The sequence below is a fragment of the Oryctolagus cuniculus genome, chromosome 1 (assembly GCF_051225735.1).
Source record: "Oryctolagus cuniculus isolate XC-2025 breed Fujian yellow rabbit chromosome 1, ASM5122573v1, whole genome shotgun sequence".
Lineage (NCBI taxonomy): Eukaryota > Metazoa > Chordata > Mammalia > Lagomorpha > Leporidae > Oryctolagus > Oryctolagus cuniculus.
In genome coordinates, this window is record NC_142867.1 from 177804978 (window position 1) to 177822558 (window position 17581).

The 17581-nt window shown below is 42.8% G+C and overlaps 1 protein-coding gene across 1 annotated transcript; it reads right to left on the bottom strand.

Moving 5' to 3' along the window:
* Positions 1 to 383: 383 nt before the first annotated feature.
* On the bottom strand, positions 384 to 4203 carry CER1 (cerberus 1, DAN family BMP antagonist). The gene is made up of 2 exons (XM_002707983.5): positions 3482 to 4203; positions 384 to 1032 (listed from the first exon to the last, which is right to left on the bottom strand). The coding sequence occupies exons 1-2, from the start codon at positions 4142 to 4144 to the stop codon at positions 736 to 738; spliced, it is 960 nt and encodes a 319-aa protein (XP_002708029.3). The 5' UTR covers positions 4145 to 4203; the 3' UTR covers positions 384 to 735.
* Between the last annotated feature and the right edge of the window lie 13378 nt (positions 4204 to 17581).

Genomic DNA, 17581 nt, shown 5'->3' on the forward strand with positions numbered 1-17581 from the left:
CACCAGTTTATTTTGAAACCTATTGGTTATTCTCATGAGCACCTCTGGATTGATTTTAAAGCCTCTGGCTTTTTTCCTTCCTCATAATATTGGTACTTGTTTGGCTAGCTGTGAATTTTCCTCTTACCTATGTAAACTACTAAAAACAGCATCAATATTCATTCTTCAAAGCCAGAGAACTGACAGTAAGATCTTTATATGGGGAGTATTAAAAAAAAGGGAGACAACCAAGTTTCTTTTTACATCTGTAGAAAGACTCCATCATCTAATAGAAGTCAAAACATTGCTTGAGTCACAAAGGCAGCTGCAAGTATGAGCCTTCCTAAAAATACCCCAACTTCTTTCTTTTCCTTCCTCTCTCCCTCCCTCCCTCCCTCCTTCCTCCTTCCCTCCCTTCTTTCCTTCCTTCCTTCTTTCTTGGTTTTTTTTTTTTTTTTTTTGCTGGTGATCTGACCAGCTATCATTTCGATGGCCGGGTTTATTTATTTTCCTTCTTTGGATGGAGGGCTTTTACTAACACTTGAAGAAGATAGGTCACAGAATACTGTAGCAGAAAGACTTTAGCAATCAGCTAGGTTGAGTCCCTCAAATATAGATGAAAAACTTCAGATAAAGAAGGCTTTTACAAACCACCTTGACCTTAAAGCATTTTGTACACACAACATTTCCAGACTGAATAATCAGCAACTTTACTGTTCAGGTTTTGCTTTTCAAAGGTAATAGTGAGAAAACTTCTTAAGTGGAAACTCCTGGTATAAAGGAGTCCTGGGAGCCAGCCTGTAGGAGGTGCCCATCTTCATGTTCTGTCTTCACCTTGCACTGGCACTCTTCCACCAACATCACCACCTTGACAACGGGGGGAACGCCGGTGCAGTTCAGTTGCAAGTGCATCGTGGTGGACTTGGCAGGTGAACAGTGGGAGCAGAAGGTATGGAGGTGTGGCACAGCTTCAGGAAAGTGAACGGACCCACATTTCCCAAAGCAGAGGTTGTTCTGCAAAACTACTTCTTCGCAGTCTTCATGGGTGATAGTCTAAAAGGAAAATACATTTCCCTTACATCACATTGAGTCATATCTTTAATACACAAATGAATAATTTAGACTAAAACCTCCAAAGCAGCTGGCGCCGCGGCTCACTAGGCTAATCCTCCGCCTTGCGGCACCGGCACACCAGGTTCCAGTCCCGGTCAGGGCACCAGATTCTGTCCCGGTTGCCCCTCTTCCAGGCCAGCTCTCTGCTGTGGCCCAGGAGTGCAGTGGAGGATGGCCCAAGTGCTTGAGCCCTGCACCCCATGGGAGACCAGGAGAAGCACCTGGCTCCCAGTTTCGGATCAGTGCGGTGCGCCGGCCACGTTGGAGGGTGAACCAACGGCAAGGGAAGACCTTTCTCTCTGTCTCTCTCTCTCTCACTGTCCACTCTGCATGTTAAAAACAAAACAAAACAACAAAAAACCTCCAAAACTTTCTAATTTGAGGTATATTTTGTAATATTCAACTGATAAGCTCTATAAACAAAGAGCATCTCAACCCAATTCTCTTTATTGAGTAGGTTATCTTTTCAGAGATCTCAAAGTTAACTTGGAAATATTTTACTCTATACCATAAATGCCAAATGATAAGATATTTTCTCTAATGAATGTGACTACTCAGAAAAGTCCTCCTGGCAATCCTTTTCACATAAGTAACATGCTTTGATTTCTACTCCTCACAGTGCATTGCGCATAGTAGGTTATCAATATATACCTATTAAATTGATCACATAATGGATTACAGCATCATGAATTCGATTCTATCTAATTTTGCAGGACCTATGGTGCATTCAAGTCCATGAAGTCCCATGCAGCAGAGTTTCAAGTATGTGCCTACAAATTATCATGCGTTACACCACTCTTGCTTTGCTCATAACCTCACACATGTAGTTTAATGTGCCTTTCAAAATATATGAGTCAAACGCTTTAATTTTCATTTAATTGGCAGTAGAACTCAAAATAAAGATTTCAAAGGAAATTTGATTGCCTGATTCTTACAAGCAATTTTATAATTGCATATGGACCAACAAAGCAGCCATTATTATTTGATAATTGACTTGTTATTGTTACATGTCCTTGCCTTTTCAGGCAGAATTCTGAACTACAATGCATAGTCAATTGCCTTATAATACTGCCTGCTTAATTGTGTAGCATTGCTAGACTATAAAACTTTACCATTGCATTGCTTTTGGTTTAGTATCTACAGTTTTAAAGACTTGGTGCATTTTCCCAGTTTTAATTTAGCATGTGTGGGAATTTCCAAGACTGGAAGAAATAGAACCTTAATGGTGTGGAATTTATCCATGATAACCACAAATCAAATAATACAACATGAATTAGGAGATAGATGGGGGGAGATATGACTTCACATCAAGGTTCTATTTTGAAAGCTTATGGGAAAATAAGTGAAACCAAATGATTTAGGGGATAATGCTAGAAATGATAAGGGGAATTTTGCCTGAGAATTGCTACATGCTTTGATTTTTAAAAGCTGAATAGTTTTGATGGGCTATGAAAGAAAGAAAGAGAGAGAGAGAAAGAGAGAGGGAGGGAAGGAGGGAGAACGAGAGAAGAAAGAGAGAGAGAGAGAGAGGCAAAAGGACAGAATGACATAGAGAGATATCTCATCTGCTGATTTACTCTGCAAGTACCTGCAACAGCCAGATCTGGGCCAGGCTGAAGCCAGGAGCCTGGAACTCATCCAGGTTTTTCATGTGGCTGACAGGATTCAACTACTTGAGCCATCACCTGCTGCCTTTCAAAGTGCACATTAATAGGAAGTTTGATCAGAAGCAGAGGAACCACAACTCCAAACAGGCACTGCAACATGAGATGCAGGTATCTCAATGACTGACCCTCTGCCAAAAACCCACACTTGATATTTTTGTCTAACCATCCTCAGATTTACTCCAGTAAATCTTTTATGTCAATAAAATTTTGAAAATTCAATGGCTTATTTTGCATTTACCCTTTCATGTTGAGTATTATTTTCAATAAACTTGCTTTTTTTAAAAAAAAAAAAAAAGAAACCCTTCATAAACCTAGGAAGTAGCTAAGTGTGAAATACAGAGATCAAGAGCATTGTACATGGATGTAAGAGTGTTTGGGAGAACGTCTAATGTATCTCACCTTATTTAGAGATGGAGTTAACCTGCTTACCTATACTTTAACAGCATGAAAGATACAGCTACAGTGAAGCTCTGATGATTGCACTAAAATTCCCAGTGTCCTAAGTAGGGGTACAGTCTTACTTATCTCTCTGGGTAGATCACCATACAACATTTACAGAATGCCAAGAAGTGATGAAAAACTGTGAAAGAAATTTATGGAATAGGATCATACCTTGATGAAGATCCAAGGACCAAATCTGGAATTTGACAAGACTTGGGTGCCCAACAATCTCTCTCTACCCTCCACCTGTCCCAGCTGCTTACATCCCCCACAACACATACCTGGCTGAAGGGCACTGTCCTACAGGTCTCCCAATGAACTTCATGACTTTTGATGGGCAAGATGATCCCCTGTGAAGCTGGACTCTTTCTGAACATGAAGTGATGCCAGAATTTCTTGGCTTCTTCTCGAAGAGGAGATTTCTCCGCTCTCATCCCATCCATTGGCTGAGTGAGGGCCTGGATCCCAGGTGAGAAGTGCTCATCATCCGAGCCCCTGGCTGGGTGCAGTTCTCTCTCTGTCTTCTTCCAGAACCTGCCAAACTTGGACAGCATCTTCTCTCTCTGCCTCTGGCTTTCCCCTGCTGAGCTGGCACCCATCAGGTGTGGCAATGCCACAAACAGATCTGGCTTATCCTCTGCTTCTTCCTGGTTGCCCATGGGGAGCTCCCTGCGATGTCTTTCTAAGAGCACAAGGGAAAGAGGACTCTGACTCTGGCTGCCATGCAGACGCTGCCCAGCCTTCCCTAGAGGCAGGAGCACCAACAGCTGAAATAAGAGGAGACGCATGCTGTCCCGGGCTGAGCTGCTTTCAGATTCACAGATGGTGAAGCCCCAGGGAGAGGCTCCCTCTCTGCAGGACTGTGAACAAGGACATCCTATATATAGATACCTGCCTGGTGGGATGGGAAGGCAGGTGGTCAGTAGCTGGCAGAGTAAACACATTGATTGTTTGCTTCAATTATGTAGTGCTAATGACGTCCCGCCTTCACTTGGGTTTTGTGTATTTTAGAAGGCTGCAGTGAAAGCCTGGGGCCCACCGGGTAATTAGCTGACAGTTTAGTTATCATCTGAGATTTAAAGAGCAGTAGTAGCAAAAACAACACATCCTTTGCCTGGATTTCCCATCACTGTTTTTAGAAGAACCGGCAGCCGCTAACATTTGCTGTGCATCTGCATTGTGCTGGGATAGGAGAGACACGTTTCATAGGAGAAGTATGCCAGATTCAAATGAAAGGCATACATTTAGCAAGAGTCCAGGCCTTCAGGAAAGCTATCTGCACATGCACACACACATAAACACAACAACACAACGTGAGTGACTAAAGGAATGTGTCAAAGTTGTAAAGAAGGGAAAGGAAGAGAAGGGAGGATGTTAACTCTGTTAAGCAGGGCACTTACTGCTTCTGACTCACATGCAGATTGGGGCTGTTGACTTTTCTGCGGTGACAGAGAAGGGGATGCATTCACCTTTTCCACACTTGGAAACTCACAATTCCCAAGTTAATCCTATATTAAGAATCTAATACTGGGTGCTAAATTTCACAACTGGCCAGGCCAGTAAACTCTTCCAATTGTTAACAAATTTCTCAACAGGATCCTAAGTAATAGACTGACAGCTTGGCAGCCTTCAGTGAGGATGGGGAAGTGTCTCCCTCAGGCCATTCTATCATTTTTTTTTTTCTTTCTTTGAGTAAAGAGCTAGACGTGAGAACTGAGAACGCGGATTCGGAAAGCCAGGTTTGATAGCTTGGGGCATGAAGCTGGCTGCACCTTTCTTTACCTTGCTGAATCCACATCATCCTCTCCTATTCTCCAGTAATTGGTGATCAGATTAAATAACAATTGAGACAAGCAAGTCTTCAGGGATAGAGGAGATTTTGTTAAAGGACTGCCATTCAAAGCTATCATAAATCCTCCAGGAGTGGGAGAAAGAAATATATTCGCAAAACTGAAACCTCAGAATTGAGCTCAATCAACCTACCATACCATTGGACTAATATTGCCGCTGGGAATCGATGTGATACTTGATTATATTCCTCCCTTAATTTACTCAACACATTCTTTCAGTAACACAATAATCCTGGAATATATCCTGCTTTTTTCAGTACTGCCTAGGCTTTCTTTCCAAGAGTGACCCATTTGATTCCTTTTCCCAACATTTGTGTTCTTGATAATCATGCCTGATTTCTATGAGATGAAGCTTCATGTAAGTTCCTCTACTTAGAATCATGAACCATTTTTAAGTGGATCATCATTTTACCAGAATTCTATGAGGAGATGTATTTTAGCTGTACCAAATATCCATGAAACCTGTGCCAGTATTATAACTAATTCAGACTAAAAAGAGCATTAGTATATGCCATGTCTTTTAAAGCATTGTTTTTATTAGTTGCCTACTCTGTAGTTTCTCAAAATGCCTCTTAGCCATCCAGTGCGACAGGCTTTCTAGAGCCAGACATTATGACCTCTGCTAATAAATAGGGTGTGGAAGCTAGATCGGCAGTATTCCCTGATTTCCCATTGCTATCGATTGTGGTATGTAACATCTCCCCAAACTGTAAACTAACCCAGAGATTCCAACTGGGGTCTGCAATGTTGGAACATGGGATATAGTTTCAAAAATTACTGTTGAACTGAAATTTGTAGAAGACCCACTTTGTAGGCCAAGAATCATAGCAGATATTGGAAGATGGCTGAAATGGATGACCATTTGGTCCCTGTCCTCAAGCAAGTTCTACAGTGCAGTGGCATTGTATGTTCTCTGAATTCATTTTATTATCTGCAGGGACATCAGTTACCCACTCTTAACTTCCCATTTTTAATTTTAAACCTATTTTTAATTTCCCTCCCTCTGGCTCTAATTTTGGTGCTCACAAATGCCAGTTAAAAATCACTGTGGAGATTCTCGCTTGGCTGCTGTGTCACTGGTATTGAGGAAATGTGCAAATATCCTGCAGGGTGAACCTAACAATTCAAAGCCTTCCATCATGAGCATTGTGGGCCATAAACCTGTCTCCAAGCTCCATCTTTTATTGTTGAGTGCCAGCAACTTTTGCCTTTCACTGGGCCCTTTTCCCAGTTCTAAAGCTATGAATGTGGTACACTATAATCTTCAAACATAGACAAATGTTTTATAGCTTTCAGCAAACCCATCCTGCTTCTGCTTGTCTGCAGTTGACATAGGCATCTAGTCACTTCTCACTCTGGATGAACCAAATGGAGTAAATGTGAAGGAGGCCTCCATACACAGCAGGGAGCTGTTATGAGGACAGCGCCTCACCAATTGTTGATTAGGGACCAAATACCACAATGGAAGGTGAGTCTGAGCTTATAAAGTGAGCTCAAGCCTGTAATGTCCACTTCCCCATGCCTGCAATGTATGCTCACTGGGCCAGCTTCAGGCAATCTCAAAATACAGTTATCCCTATTTACAACCCCTGCTCAGCATGATCTCTCTCTGTTCTCAACTTGTCCGGTATTTCTGAGGTGTTTTCAGGAATCTGGAGGACTTCATGAAGATACCTAAATATGTTTCCATAGACCAATGGTGCTTTTACAAATGGGCAAGGAAACAGGAATAAGAAACCCAACAACTGCAGAGATGGATTGAGGCTGTGAATCTTGGTATATTTTCAGAGTTTTGACTTACCTATGAGAGGATAGTAATGGCAACATTTTCTGTCCCTCTCACAGAATTTCAGAAAGGAGCTAAAAAAGAAATCTAGTGCTCTCTGAGGAGAGACAAAGAGGCTAAGTTCTTTCCTAAAACCCCAGTCTTAAATCAACAAGGGGTGAGAGACAGTGTTGAGGGATGGTGTGGGTATTAAATGGGACAATGGAAGAGATGGAAAAGGGAATTGCGGGTGATGAATTTGTGGGAGAAATCTGTTTGGGGTGCATGTTGTTGCCTCCTAACTACCTCCCTTTTCAAAATATAGAGTAACAATAGTCACAGCTGAGGAAAGCTCATGGGTCCTCGTCACAGCCTCCTGCCCATCCTGTGGATTTGAGCGTCTGATAACCACACCGTCCTACCCTGCTGGCTGGCCCTACAGAGCCCTCAGGCCACTGGCCTCCTCAGTTCCACAGGTAGGTAATATATACTGGGATGAGGGTTGAGGGAGGAAGACAGCAGGTTCCTGGCCCTGTCTGTGATGGGGGGAGGGACTGTGTGGGCTCGTACCAGAGTTCAAAGTGCAATACCAAGTTCTGGTTCCGGTTGGGCAGGTTGTTGGGTTTCATATCCCCATTTCCTCACCCATTTGTAAAAGCACCACTAGTCTATGGAAACATCATATTTAGATATCTTCATGAAGCCCTCTAGAATTTCTGTAGACATCTCAGTGCCTAACCTTGGGTCATAATAACCTAAAGGGATTTTCTAAGGTCCTGGGATGGCAGCTCAGTAACACTGCTTTGGACATTAATGTCCTGATTTGGAAAGTTGCCAGCAATCCTAGCCCCAAGTCCACATGGGAATTCCAGCCTTATCTCACTGGTTCTTCTGTTACAGAACCCAGAAGCCTGGGCCTGACTCTGAAGTAGTGGGGGAAGCAGGAGGTGAGAATCAAACCCAGCTACTCTCCCCCTGGAACTCCCTTAATGGAGTGAGTTGATCTTTAAATGGAGCTGACATGCAGCCAAGTGGGCACAGGAACCACAAGCTTAGGGTGGACTGGGGCCTAGTAAAGGGGACATCAAAGCCATAGAGTTCCATTTCAGACCCACTGGAGGCCAGAGGACTGGGGGCATTGAGACTGGCAGGAGTCAGTCAATAGATCTTTGTAAAAATTAAGAGTAGGAATGAGAGGGAGGAAGAAGAAGGGTTGCAGCATGCGTGGGAGGGAGGGTGGGGGGAAGTATCACAATGTTCCTAAATCTGTATATAAGAAATACATGAAACTTGCATAACAAATAAAAATTTTAAAACTTTTATTTAAAAAAAGTCAGTGGATTGGCCATCCTTTGGCTGAATGTTTAAACTGAGCACAGATCTAAATCAACTGTTAAAGTCACTTGCATAGGCCTTTGGGGCAACGCTGAAGTCACTTCTTGAGTGTCTGGGTTCAAATCTCTGCTTAGTTCTCTACTCTAACTTCTGCTAATGCTGCCCCATAACCTCCTCGATGGAGGCAGCAGGTGCTGGCCCCTGCCACCTACCTGAGAGACCAAGATTTAGCTCCCGCCTCCTGGCTTTGAAACTCTGTCCATTATGGACATTTGGGGGCTGAACCAGCAGACAGGAGGTCTCTCACTTTTGAAAAAGAATACCAATAGTATCATGAGGATGTATATTATTTTAAAAAATCCAATGAGGGGCCGGAGCCGCAGCTCAATAGGCTAATCCCCGCCTTGCGGCGCCAGCACACGGGGTTCTCATCCCGGTCAGGGCACCGGATTCTGTCCCAGTTGCCCCTCTTCCAGGCCAGCTCTCTGCTGTGGCCAGGGAGTGCAGTGGAGGATGGCCCAAGTGCTTGGGCCCTGCACCCGCATGGGAAACCAGGAGAAGCATCTGGCTCCTGGCTTCAGATCAGCATGGTGTACCGGCCACAGTGTGCTGGCAGCGGCGGCCATTGGAGGGTGAACCAACAGCAAAGGAAGACCTTTCTCTCTGTCTTTCTCTCTCTCACTGTCCACTCTGCCTGTCAAAAAGAAAAAAAAAAGAAAAAGAAAAAAAAATCCAATGAAGCAGAATCTTTCCTCCCAAAGGAAAAGAAAATAGGCAAATTAGGGCAAGTGGTTCCCCCTTAGATGTTTTTTTTTTTTTTCATATTTATTTTTATTGATTTGAAAGAGTTACAGAGAGAGGTAGAGACATAGAGAGAGGTCTTCCATCCACTGGTTCACTCCCCAATGGCTCCAATGGCCGGAGCTGCACAGATTCAAAGCCAGGAGCAGGAGCTTCTTCCCGGTCTCCCATGTGGGTGCAAGGGCCCAAGGACTTGGACCATCTTCTACTGCTTTCCCAGTCCACAGCCAAGAGCTGGATCAGAAGTGGAGCAGCCAGGATTACAATGGGCTCCCAGATGGGACACCAGTGCTTCAGGTCAGGGCTTTAACCTGCTGCACCACAGCGCCAGCCCCCCTTACATGTTTTAATAATCTAATTTTAAAAATTGTTTAAAACATAAAATGCTCCCTCCAATGCTCCTTCCTCTCCCCACCACAAGGATATATTAGGAAGATCATCATTCCTCAACATTGCTCCATTTATTCAACTCATTCATCCATTCACACAGCACATATTTGAACACCAACTCTGTGCCAGAGTCCTGGGCATAAATGGTAGGGTGTCCTTGTCCTTGCCTGGTAGATTTTACAATCTGTAGAGATAGTCTAGTTTCATCAAAATAACTTATATAAAGAAAATTACTAACCGAAGACTGCTTATGGCCTGTCCAGGATGCCTCACTGATGCTAAACCTCTGTCATGCTCCTTCTTCCTCATCCTTGAAATTTATCTTGATTGTTTTGCATTCTACAGAAAGCTGTTCTCATTATTTCATAATGTAGGTAGAAGAAGCTCTGGCGTTGAAGCCAGAAAAACTACATCAGATTCCTAGATCTGCCTCATAGCTTGTAAACTATATGATCTCAGGCATTTATGTCCCTAAATGTCACTAGGGACAATACTGCCTGCCTGTCCTCCTTATCTAGCTCATTGTTCTTCTTTTCACCCTAAATCTAGTATCATCTTGGATAACTTCAGTGTCCACAGGGACAGGTCTGATCAATAACGTGCTATCAGTAGCATATGGCTATTCCATCCAATGCCCTGGCTGAAATCTGATGAGCCCACTCCAACTGGCTTCCGCATCCATTACCTTCTGACTCCTGTTGTTACCAGAACTGCTACATTTCTCAAGTGTGAGTTTCCCATTTCACTCTCTCATAACAATATTCTGTTGTTTCAGTTCTCACTCATTTGCTTCTACAGCATTATCTTCTACTTTTCCCCCTATCACAGTACTACCACAATCATAATTATTTTTTGTGCGTGAATATTTATTTAATATCTGTCTTCACTCTAGATTCTAAAGTCCATGAAAGTATGTTTTTCTTAGTCTCTATCTCAGGCTATAACACAATTCCTTTTACATAGTAAAAGCACAAAAAAGTTGGTTTAACAATGAATGAATGATCAAGTTAATGAATTGCCATCTATATAGTCTCTGATTTCTACTTTCTTCCCTCTCCATCTTGTATTCCATGGTCCATCACATCAAACTTTCTTAATATTCCTAACTCCCTGTCCCTCTTTCCTTCTCTTGCACATATCTTGTAAATTCCAACCATGGAAACATCTGGCTGTGCACCTTCCCTGGCCCAACCCAGGGATATGGATGCTGCTAGAGACAATGAAAACTGAATTACACCTAAATTGTCTTACTTCTCAACTGAACCCTCAACTCTGCCCAGTAATCTTTCTGCTTACTGTAGTGACTCTTCATTTTCCATATAGATTGCTTTAAATCTTCTCTAATTATCTCAGACTTTTGACTTCCCTGCCTCTTTCTTCATTTTCAGCAAATGACCTCAGCCCCCTTTCTTCAGAGATAGAAGACAGGAACGTTTTCTCACATGTGACGATTGAACCAAACCAGTTTGACTCTCCTTTCTACTCTTCTCTTGAAATTGCACCCTTTTCCAACCTACTTTATTGAATAGTCTCCCCCATATTGTCAAACTTCTTGACTCTATTATCTTCACTTATACAATGTTTGATTATTTCAAATTTTTAAAAGTCTCTTAATTCCATAAAAGTTTTCAGGTACTACCTGTAAGCATTGTCTTCTGTCTGCAAGGTCAAGTGATGGTTAGCTTTGTGCAAACCCAGCCTCTGCTTTCTCACATCCATTCACACATCCACCCGTGAAGTCTGACTTTTACTTCAGCAAGGATATATGAGTCCTAAGTAAAATAGAGGGAAAAGGAGAGGTCAGAGTGGACAAAAGAGATGTGAGAATCCCAAAGTTTTAAGCTACAAGACCTGATTGGCCATCCAATCAGCTTTTAGGTAGTAAAGGGTTTACCAGGGAGCCACCTCATTGTAATACTGGGGTTTACTGGGAGCTCCAGAGACCAGGGTCCTTCTTTATTCACCCATTAAGTGATACCTTGGACTTGGCTTGAGTACCTCCAGGTCTTCCTAACAGAGAGAGAAGGTTTCTCAAGGTTGGGACTATATTTGCTAGAGACTGCATTGTCAGCAACTTTGAGAATAAAGATTTATTTTAATGTGTTTCTCTGTTTCTTTTCTATTCCTGGTCCCTCATGCTCTGCTTAGGAGGTTAATGAACAACTTGCCCTATTAAAAGTCCAATATATATGTGGACAGAAACTTCTATCATAGATCCTTGTTGTGCTTTTCTTTCTAAGGGCTAATGCCTTGTCCTGGAGAATTTGTCCTTAATTCTTTGTGTATAGGCTCTTTTAAAATCAAATTTCCACTGAATCTGGGAGGATGCAAGAATAACCCATTCTTTATTTCCCAGCCTGGCCACTGTTTTAGATGGGGTCTATGGGCTTTGTCACATTGCCATAATTCCCAAGGATATGTCTCTTGAAGGATAATGACACTGCTGAAAAAGAAAGAGCAGCTCCTGCCAGAGGACTGCATGTCTGTTAGGTAGCTTTGTGAAGCTTGTGAATTGTTTTACTCCAGTTGGAAGATGAGAGTGGTGTATCACCAACAGAAGTGAGTGTAGGGGCAGCTGTCTGAAAACTGTTCCCCCACTGGCCACCTTGCCAGTTTCTGATTATACAATGCAGGCAGCTTGGGGGAACCATATTGTCCCTATAAGCTCATAACACATGGACAAATGATTAAAAACACATGGAAAACAGTTCCACAGCTAAGCTGAAATTCAGATGGGAATGGAAAATCGACTTGCAAAGCTTTCAACTGACTCAGGGCCAAACATAGGACAGAATGCAAGGAGATGTTGCCAAGAGAGAGGGAAGTTGGGGGAAGCAAGCAAGTCATGGATAGGAAACCTTAAACAATGATGCCTTGTATTGACAACCCTTCCACAGGACTCTCCAAGTATAGGCACCAAAATCAACTCTTTGGAATTACTAAGGCCTTCATTTCATGAAAGATTTTAGACAGATTTATATTTTCTACCCTCTATAAATAACAGTTGGCTTAACTGTCTTGGCAACACCTCATCTTAAGGCTCTGTTACACAAATATTAAAATATTACATGTTTTTCCTCCAAAGTGTGGGAATTAAGTAACAAGGTGGCATGAGACACACTGTGAAAAGCCGTGACAATAAAATGCAAAAGCAAAAATCCCACCAGGATTTGTCATCTGCTGGTACCTGAGGCTGGGCCCAGGATCGGTATTAAGCTGTGCAGGCCTTAGTCACATTTGCAAAAGGTCAACTCTTGATCCAAACATGAAACTCTAGGAAGCCTGTTATTTGTGTTTATTCACAAAAATGACCCCAGGGATGCTGCTGGGTAGGAAATCTGAGGGCAAGGAAATCATTGACTGGGAATTAGTCCTGCAGGTCCTTTCTGCTGATTAACTTGTGCCCTGAGTGCATACTGACTCCCATGTAGATGGAACCACCTTCCCCTCCATTCAACACCACTTAGATCTTCAAGTGTTGATTTGGGGCATAATTTGCAAGCATAGTCCTCCTCAACGTATGTGACAAGTTTCTTAGACGCTGAATGCAAAAGGAAATTTCGAAAATGTGGCTCCTTGGAGGGACTAAGCTTAGAAAGGAATTATCACCCAAGCACAATCCATTAGCAACACAGATAACCCTTCTGCCCTGGGAAGAACTGGCCCCTAGTTTGTCTCTGTTTAGAATGAGATTTGTGCATCACACGTTGTGTCTGAAAGCAAGGATTTAAAAAAGTTCCCTTAGTCATCTGGATGTCTCTAAAAACAGGAAACATTTCCACATTTGACACAAAAGTCCTAGCTTGTGGAAAAGTTCTCCCTGGTAATACAAAACTGAAAAACACCAATCCTCCCACAGCCAGCAACTCCTTTGGGCAGAGATTTGTTACTGGTGAATAAACACTGAACTTGTCGCCATCTCCCATGTGCAGAAGCTGGCTTTGCATGCACACATGCAAACACACATGCATACATAATTCAGATACCATTTATTGAGTGCCTACTTTGTCCCAGGTACATTCTGTACAGGTTCACATTTAATTTTCACAGTTCTTCCAGGAATTTATTATCTTTATTTTATAAAGGAGTAGTTCAAAAAGTTGGTGAAAAATGAAATTGAAAGATGTTTATTTTGGTGCCAAAAAATTTGAAATCCATGCATACTTTCTTCATAACATGCATTTCCATGAATTTTTTGAAGACACCTGTCAGATGAGAAAGCTGAGTTTTAGAATTTAAGACACATGTCTAGTAACTGGTAGAAATTAGATATAAACTCATTTCATATTTTTCTCTGATTAGTGAGCCTGCTGCAGTATAGTTATTTTTTTAAGATTTATTTTATTTATTTGAAAGGCAGAGTGACAGAGAAAGGCAGAAAGAGATGGAGATCTTATCTGCTGGTTTACTCCACACATGGCTGCGATATCTGGGACTGGGCCATGCTGAAGCCAGGAGCCTGGCTCTCCATTCAGATTCTCCTATGCATGGCAGGGGCCAAAGCACTTGGGCCATCTTCTGCTGTTTTCCTAGGCACATTAGCAGGAAGCTGAATTGGAAGTGGAGCAGCTGGAACTCCAACAAGTGCTCTGATACGGGGTGCTGACATCACAGATGGCAGCTTAACCAGCATCACCACAGCACCAGCCCCATGGTGTAGCTATTAAAATGGAACACGCATTTAGATTTCAAAGTAACATTATGTGGTAGAACTATCATTTCAACAGGACAAGGTAAAATATTTCATCAAGCATTCTTGTACCATTGTCTCAAAATTGTTATTGCCCTGAAATAAAGATATCTTCATGCTTAGAATTACACTTTTGAAAAAATTTTATCATGTTGTAGAAATTATTTGTTTCTCTTTTAAAACAACTTTACTGGGGCCAGCACTGTGACATAGAGAGTGAAGCCGCTGGCAGTATCCCATATGGGCACTGGTTCGAGTCCTGGTTGCTCCACTTCCGATCCAGCTCTCTGCTATGGCCTGGGAAAGCAGTAGATGATGACCCAAGCGCTTGGTCCCCTGCACCCACATGGGAGACCCTGAAGAGGTTCCTGGCTCCTGGCTTTGGATGAGCACAGCTCTGGCTGTTGTGGCCGTTTGGGGAGTGAATCAGCAGATGAAGACCTCTCTCTCTCTCTCTCTGCCTCTCCTTCTCTCTCAGTGTAACTCTTTCAAATAAATAAATAAATCTTTTAAGAAAAAAACTTTATTGAAGTATAATTTGGCAAATAAACGTTTAAATAAACATCTAAAGTGTACAATTTGGTAGCTTTTACATGTGTGTATATGTACATCTATGAGCCTATTACTGTAATCCTGATAGTGGCCCTACCCATCACTTCCAAAGTTTCCTCTTGTCTCTTCCTAATTCCCACCCACCCCCATGCCCTTCTCCACTCCATAGCCCTATTCCCAGGTAATACCTGATTTGGTTTCTGTTACTATAGACAGGCATGTGCTTTCTAAAATCCTCTATAAAAGGAGTACGCATATGCTGTGTGCTTTTGTTTTTGCAAGGTTTCTTTCACTCAGCATAATTATTCTGAGAATCATACATGTTGTGTTAATAGCTTGTTTGTTTTAATCCATTGCAAAGACACCCCACAATTTGTTTATTCATTCACATGACAATGGACATTTGGGTTGTTTCCATCTTCGGCTGTTACTGCTATAAACATTCATGTCTACATCTTCAGAAATAATACTGTCGGTGCTGGCACTGTGGCGTAGTGGGCTAAGCCTCCACCAGCAGTGCTGGCATTTCATATGGGTGTCTGTTCAAGTCATGGCTGCTCCTCTTGAAAACCAGCTCTTTGCTAATGTGCTTGGGAAAGCAGAAGGTGCCCCAAATGCTTGGGCCCCTGCACCTGCGTGGGAGACCCAGAAGAAGCTTGGGGCTCCTGGCTTTGGATAGGCCTAGCTCTGGCCATTGTGGCCATCTGGGGAGTGAACCAGAGGATGGAAGACCTCTCTGCCTCTCAAATAAATCAGAATAAATCTTAAAAAAAAAAATAAATGTTGCTGTCTTTTGGGTAAATACCTAAGTGTGCAACGATTGAATCATATGTGATTCAAAGTAAGACATGAGTTTCTTTTGTATAAAAAAATTATTTTTTTGAAAGGCAGGGTGACACAAAGAGAGAGATCTTCCATACCCTGGCTTATGCCCCAAATGGCCATATGATGGGGGTTGGTCCAGATTGAAGCCAGCAACCCAGCACTCAGTCAGGTCTCTCAATTGAGTGGCAGGGACTCCAAATACTTGGCTCATCTGTTCCTCCCTGAGTACGTTAGCAGGAAGCTGGATTGGAAACACAAAAGCTGGGACTCAAACCAGTGCTCACATGGAATGCCGGTGTTTCACACCACGGCCTAACCCATCACAGCCAGCCTGCTTGTACCACTTTATATCTCCACCTGCAGCATATGAGTGTTCCAGTTCCTCTGTCTTCACCAGTACTTGTTATGGTCAGCATTTTCAATTATAGGCAGCCTAATAGGTGTTTAGTGCTGTTGGTGTGGGTTTTATTTATGTCTCTAATGACTAATGATGTTGAATGTATTTTCATGTGCTTATTTGTCATATTTTTCAAAATATCTGTTCAAATATTCTCCCTATTTTTTTTAAAAAAATTATTGCATTTTGATGTTTTTATACTGCAAGTAATTTATCAGATATGTATATGGTAAAATTGTTCTCCCAATCTGTGTCTTGTCATTTTCTTAACACTTCCTTGGTCAAAATATATTATCCATTTGTGCATATTTTGTTGTGGTAAAATTTTGTTTAGATTTTGTCCCTGGATAATCATGATGGACATTAGTCTGCAGTTTTCTTGTAATATCTTTGTACAGTGTGGTATCAGAGTAATATTGGCCTTAGAAAATGAATGAGGGGGCCGGCACTGTGGCGCAGCAGGTTAATGCTCTGGCCTGAAGCACCAGCATCCCATATGGGCACCGGTTCAAGACACAGCTGCTCCACTTCCAATCCAGCTCTCTGGTATGTCCTGGGAAAGCAGTACAAGATGGCCCGAGCGCTTGGGCCCCTGCACCCATGTGGGAGAACTGGAAGAATCTCCTGGCTCCTGGCTTTGGATCGGCACAGCTCCGGCCGTTGTGGCCAATTGGGGAGTGAACCAACAGATGGAAGACCTCTCGCTCTCTTTCTATGCCTCTCCTCTCTCTGTGTAATTCTGACTTTCAAATAAATAAATAAATCTTAAAAAAAAAAATGAATGAGGCAGTATTAAATGCCAGAACCTCAATTTCTTTAGTTATTATAGGGATTTTCATGTAATCTTTTTGTTTTGAGGAATGATCTTTGGTTGTTTATATCTTTTTTTAAAAAAAATATTTATTTGAAAGTCAGAGTTTGGCTGGCGCCGCGGCTCACTAGGCTAATCCTCCTCCTTGCGGCGCCGGCACATCAGGTTCTAGTCCCGGTCGGGGCACCAGATTCTGTCCCGGTTGCCCCTCTTCCAGGTCAGCTCTCTGCTATGGCCAGGGAGTGCTGTGGAGGATGGCCCAAGTACTTGGGCCCTGCACCCCATGGGAGACCAGGAGAAGTACCTGGCTCCTGCCATCGGATCAGCGCGGTGCGCCGGCCACAGCGTGCAGGCCGCGGCGGCCATTGGAGGGTGAACCAACGGCAAAAAGGGAAGACCTTTCTCTCTGTCTCTCTCTCTCACTGTCCACTCTGCCTATCAAAAAAAATAAATAAATAAAAGAAAGTCAGAGTTACATAGAGAGAGGAGAGAGAGAGAAAGAGAGAGAGAGAGAGAGAGGTCTTCCATCCAATGGCCCACTCCCCTTTTGGCCACAATGGCTGGGCCGAACCGAAGGCAGGAGCCAGGAGCCTCCTCTGGGTCTCCCACATGGATGCAGGGACCCAAGGACCTGGACCATCTTCTACTGCTTTCCCAGGCCACAGCAGAGAGCTGGGTTGGAAGTGGAGCAGCCGGGACTTGAACCGGCACCCATATGGGATGCTGGTGCTTCAGGCCAGGGTGTTAACCCACTGCGCCACAGCGCTGCCCCTGTTTATATCTTTTAAAGACTTGGCCATTTAAAGCCAATTTACTGGCACTAAGTTATGTATGATATTTCCTTATTATCCTTTAATAGTTTTAGAATCAGTAGTGATGTCACCCCACTTATTCATAAAATTAGTAATCTGTGTCTTCTCTCATTTTTTATAATCAGTCTATCTTGAGATTTATAAATTTTATTG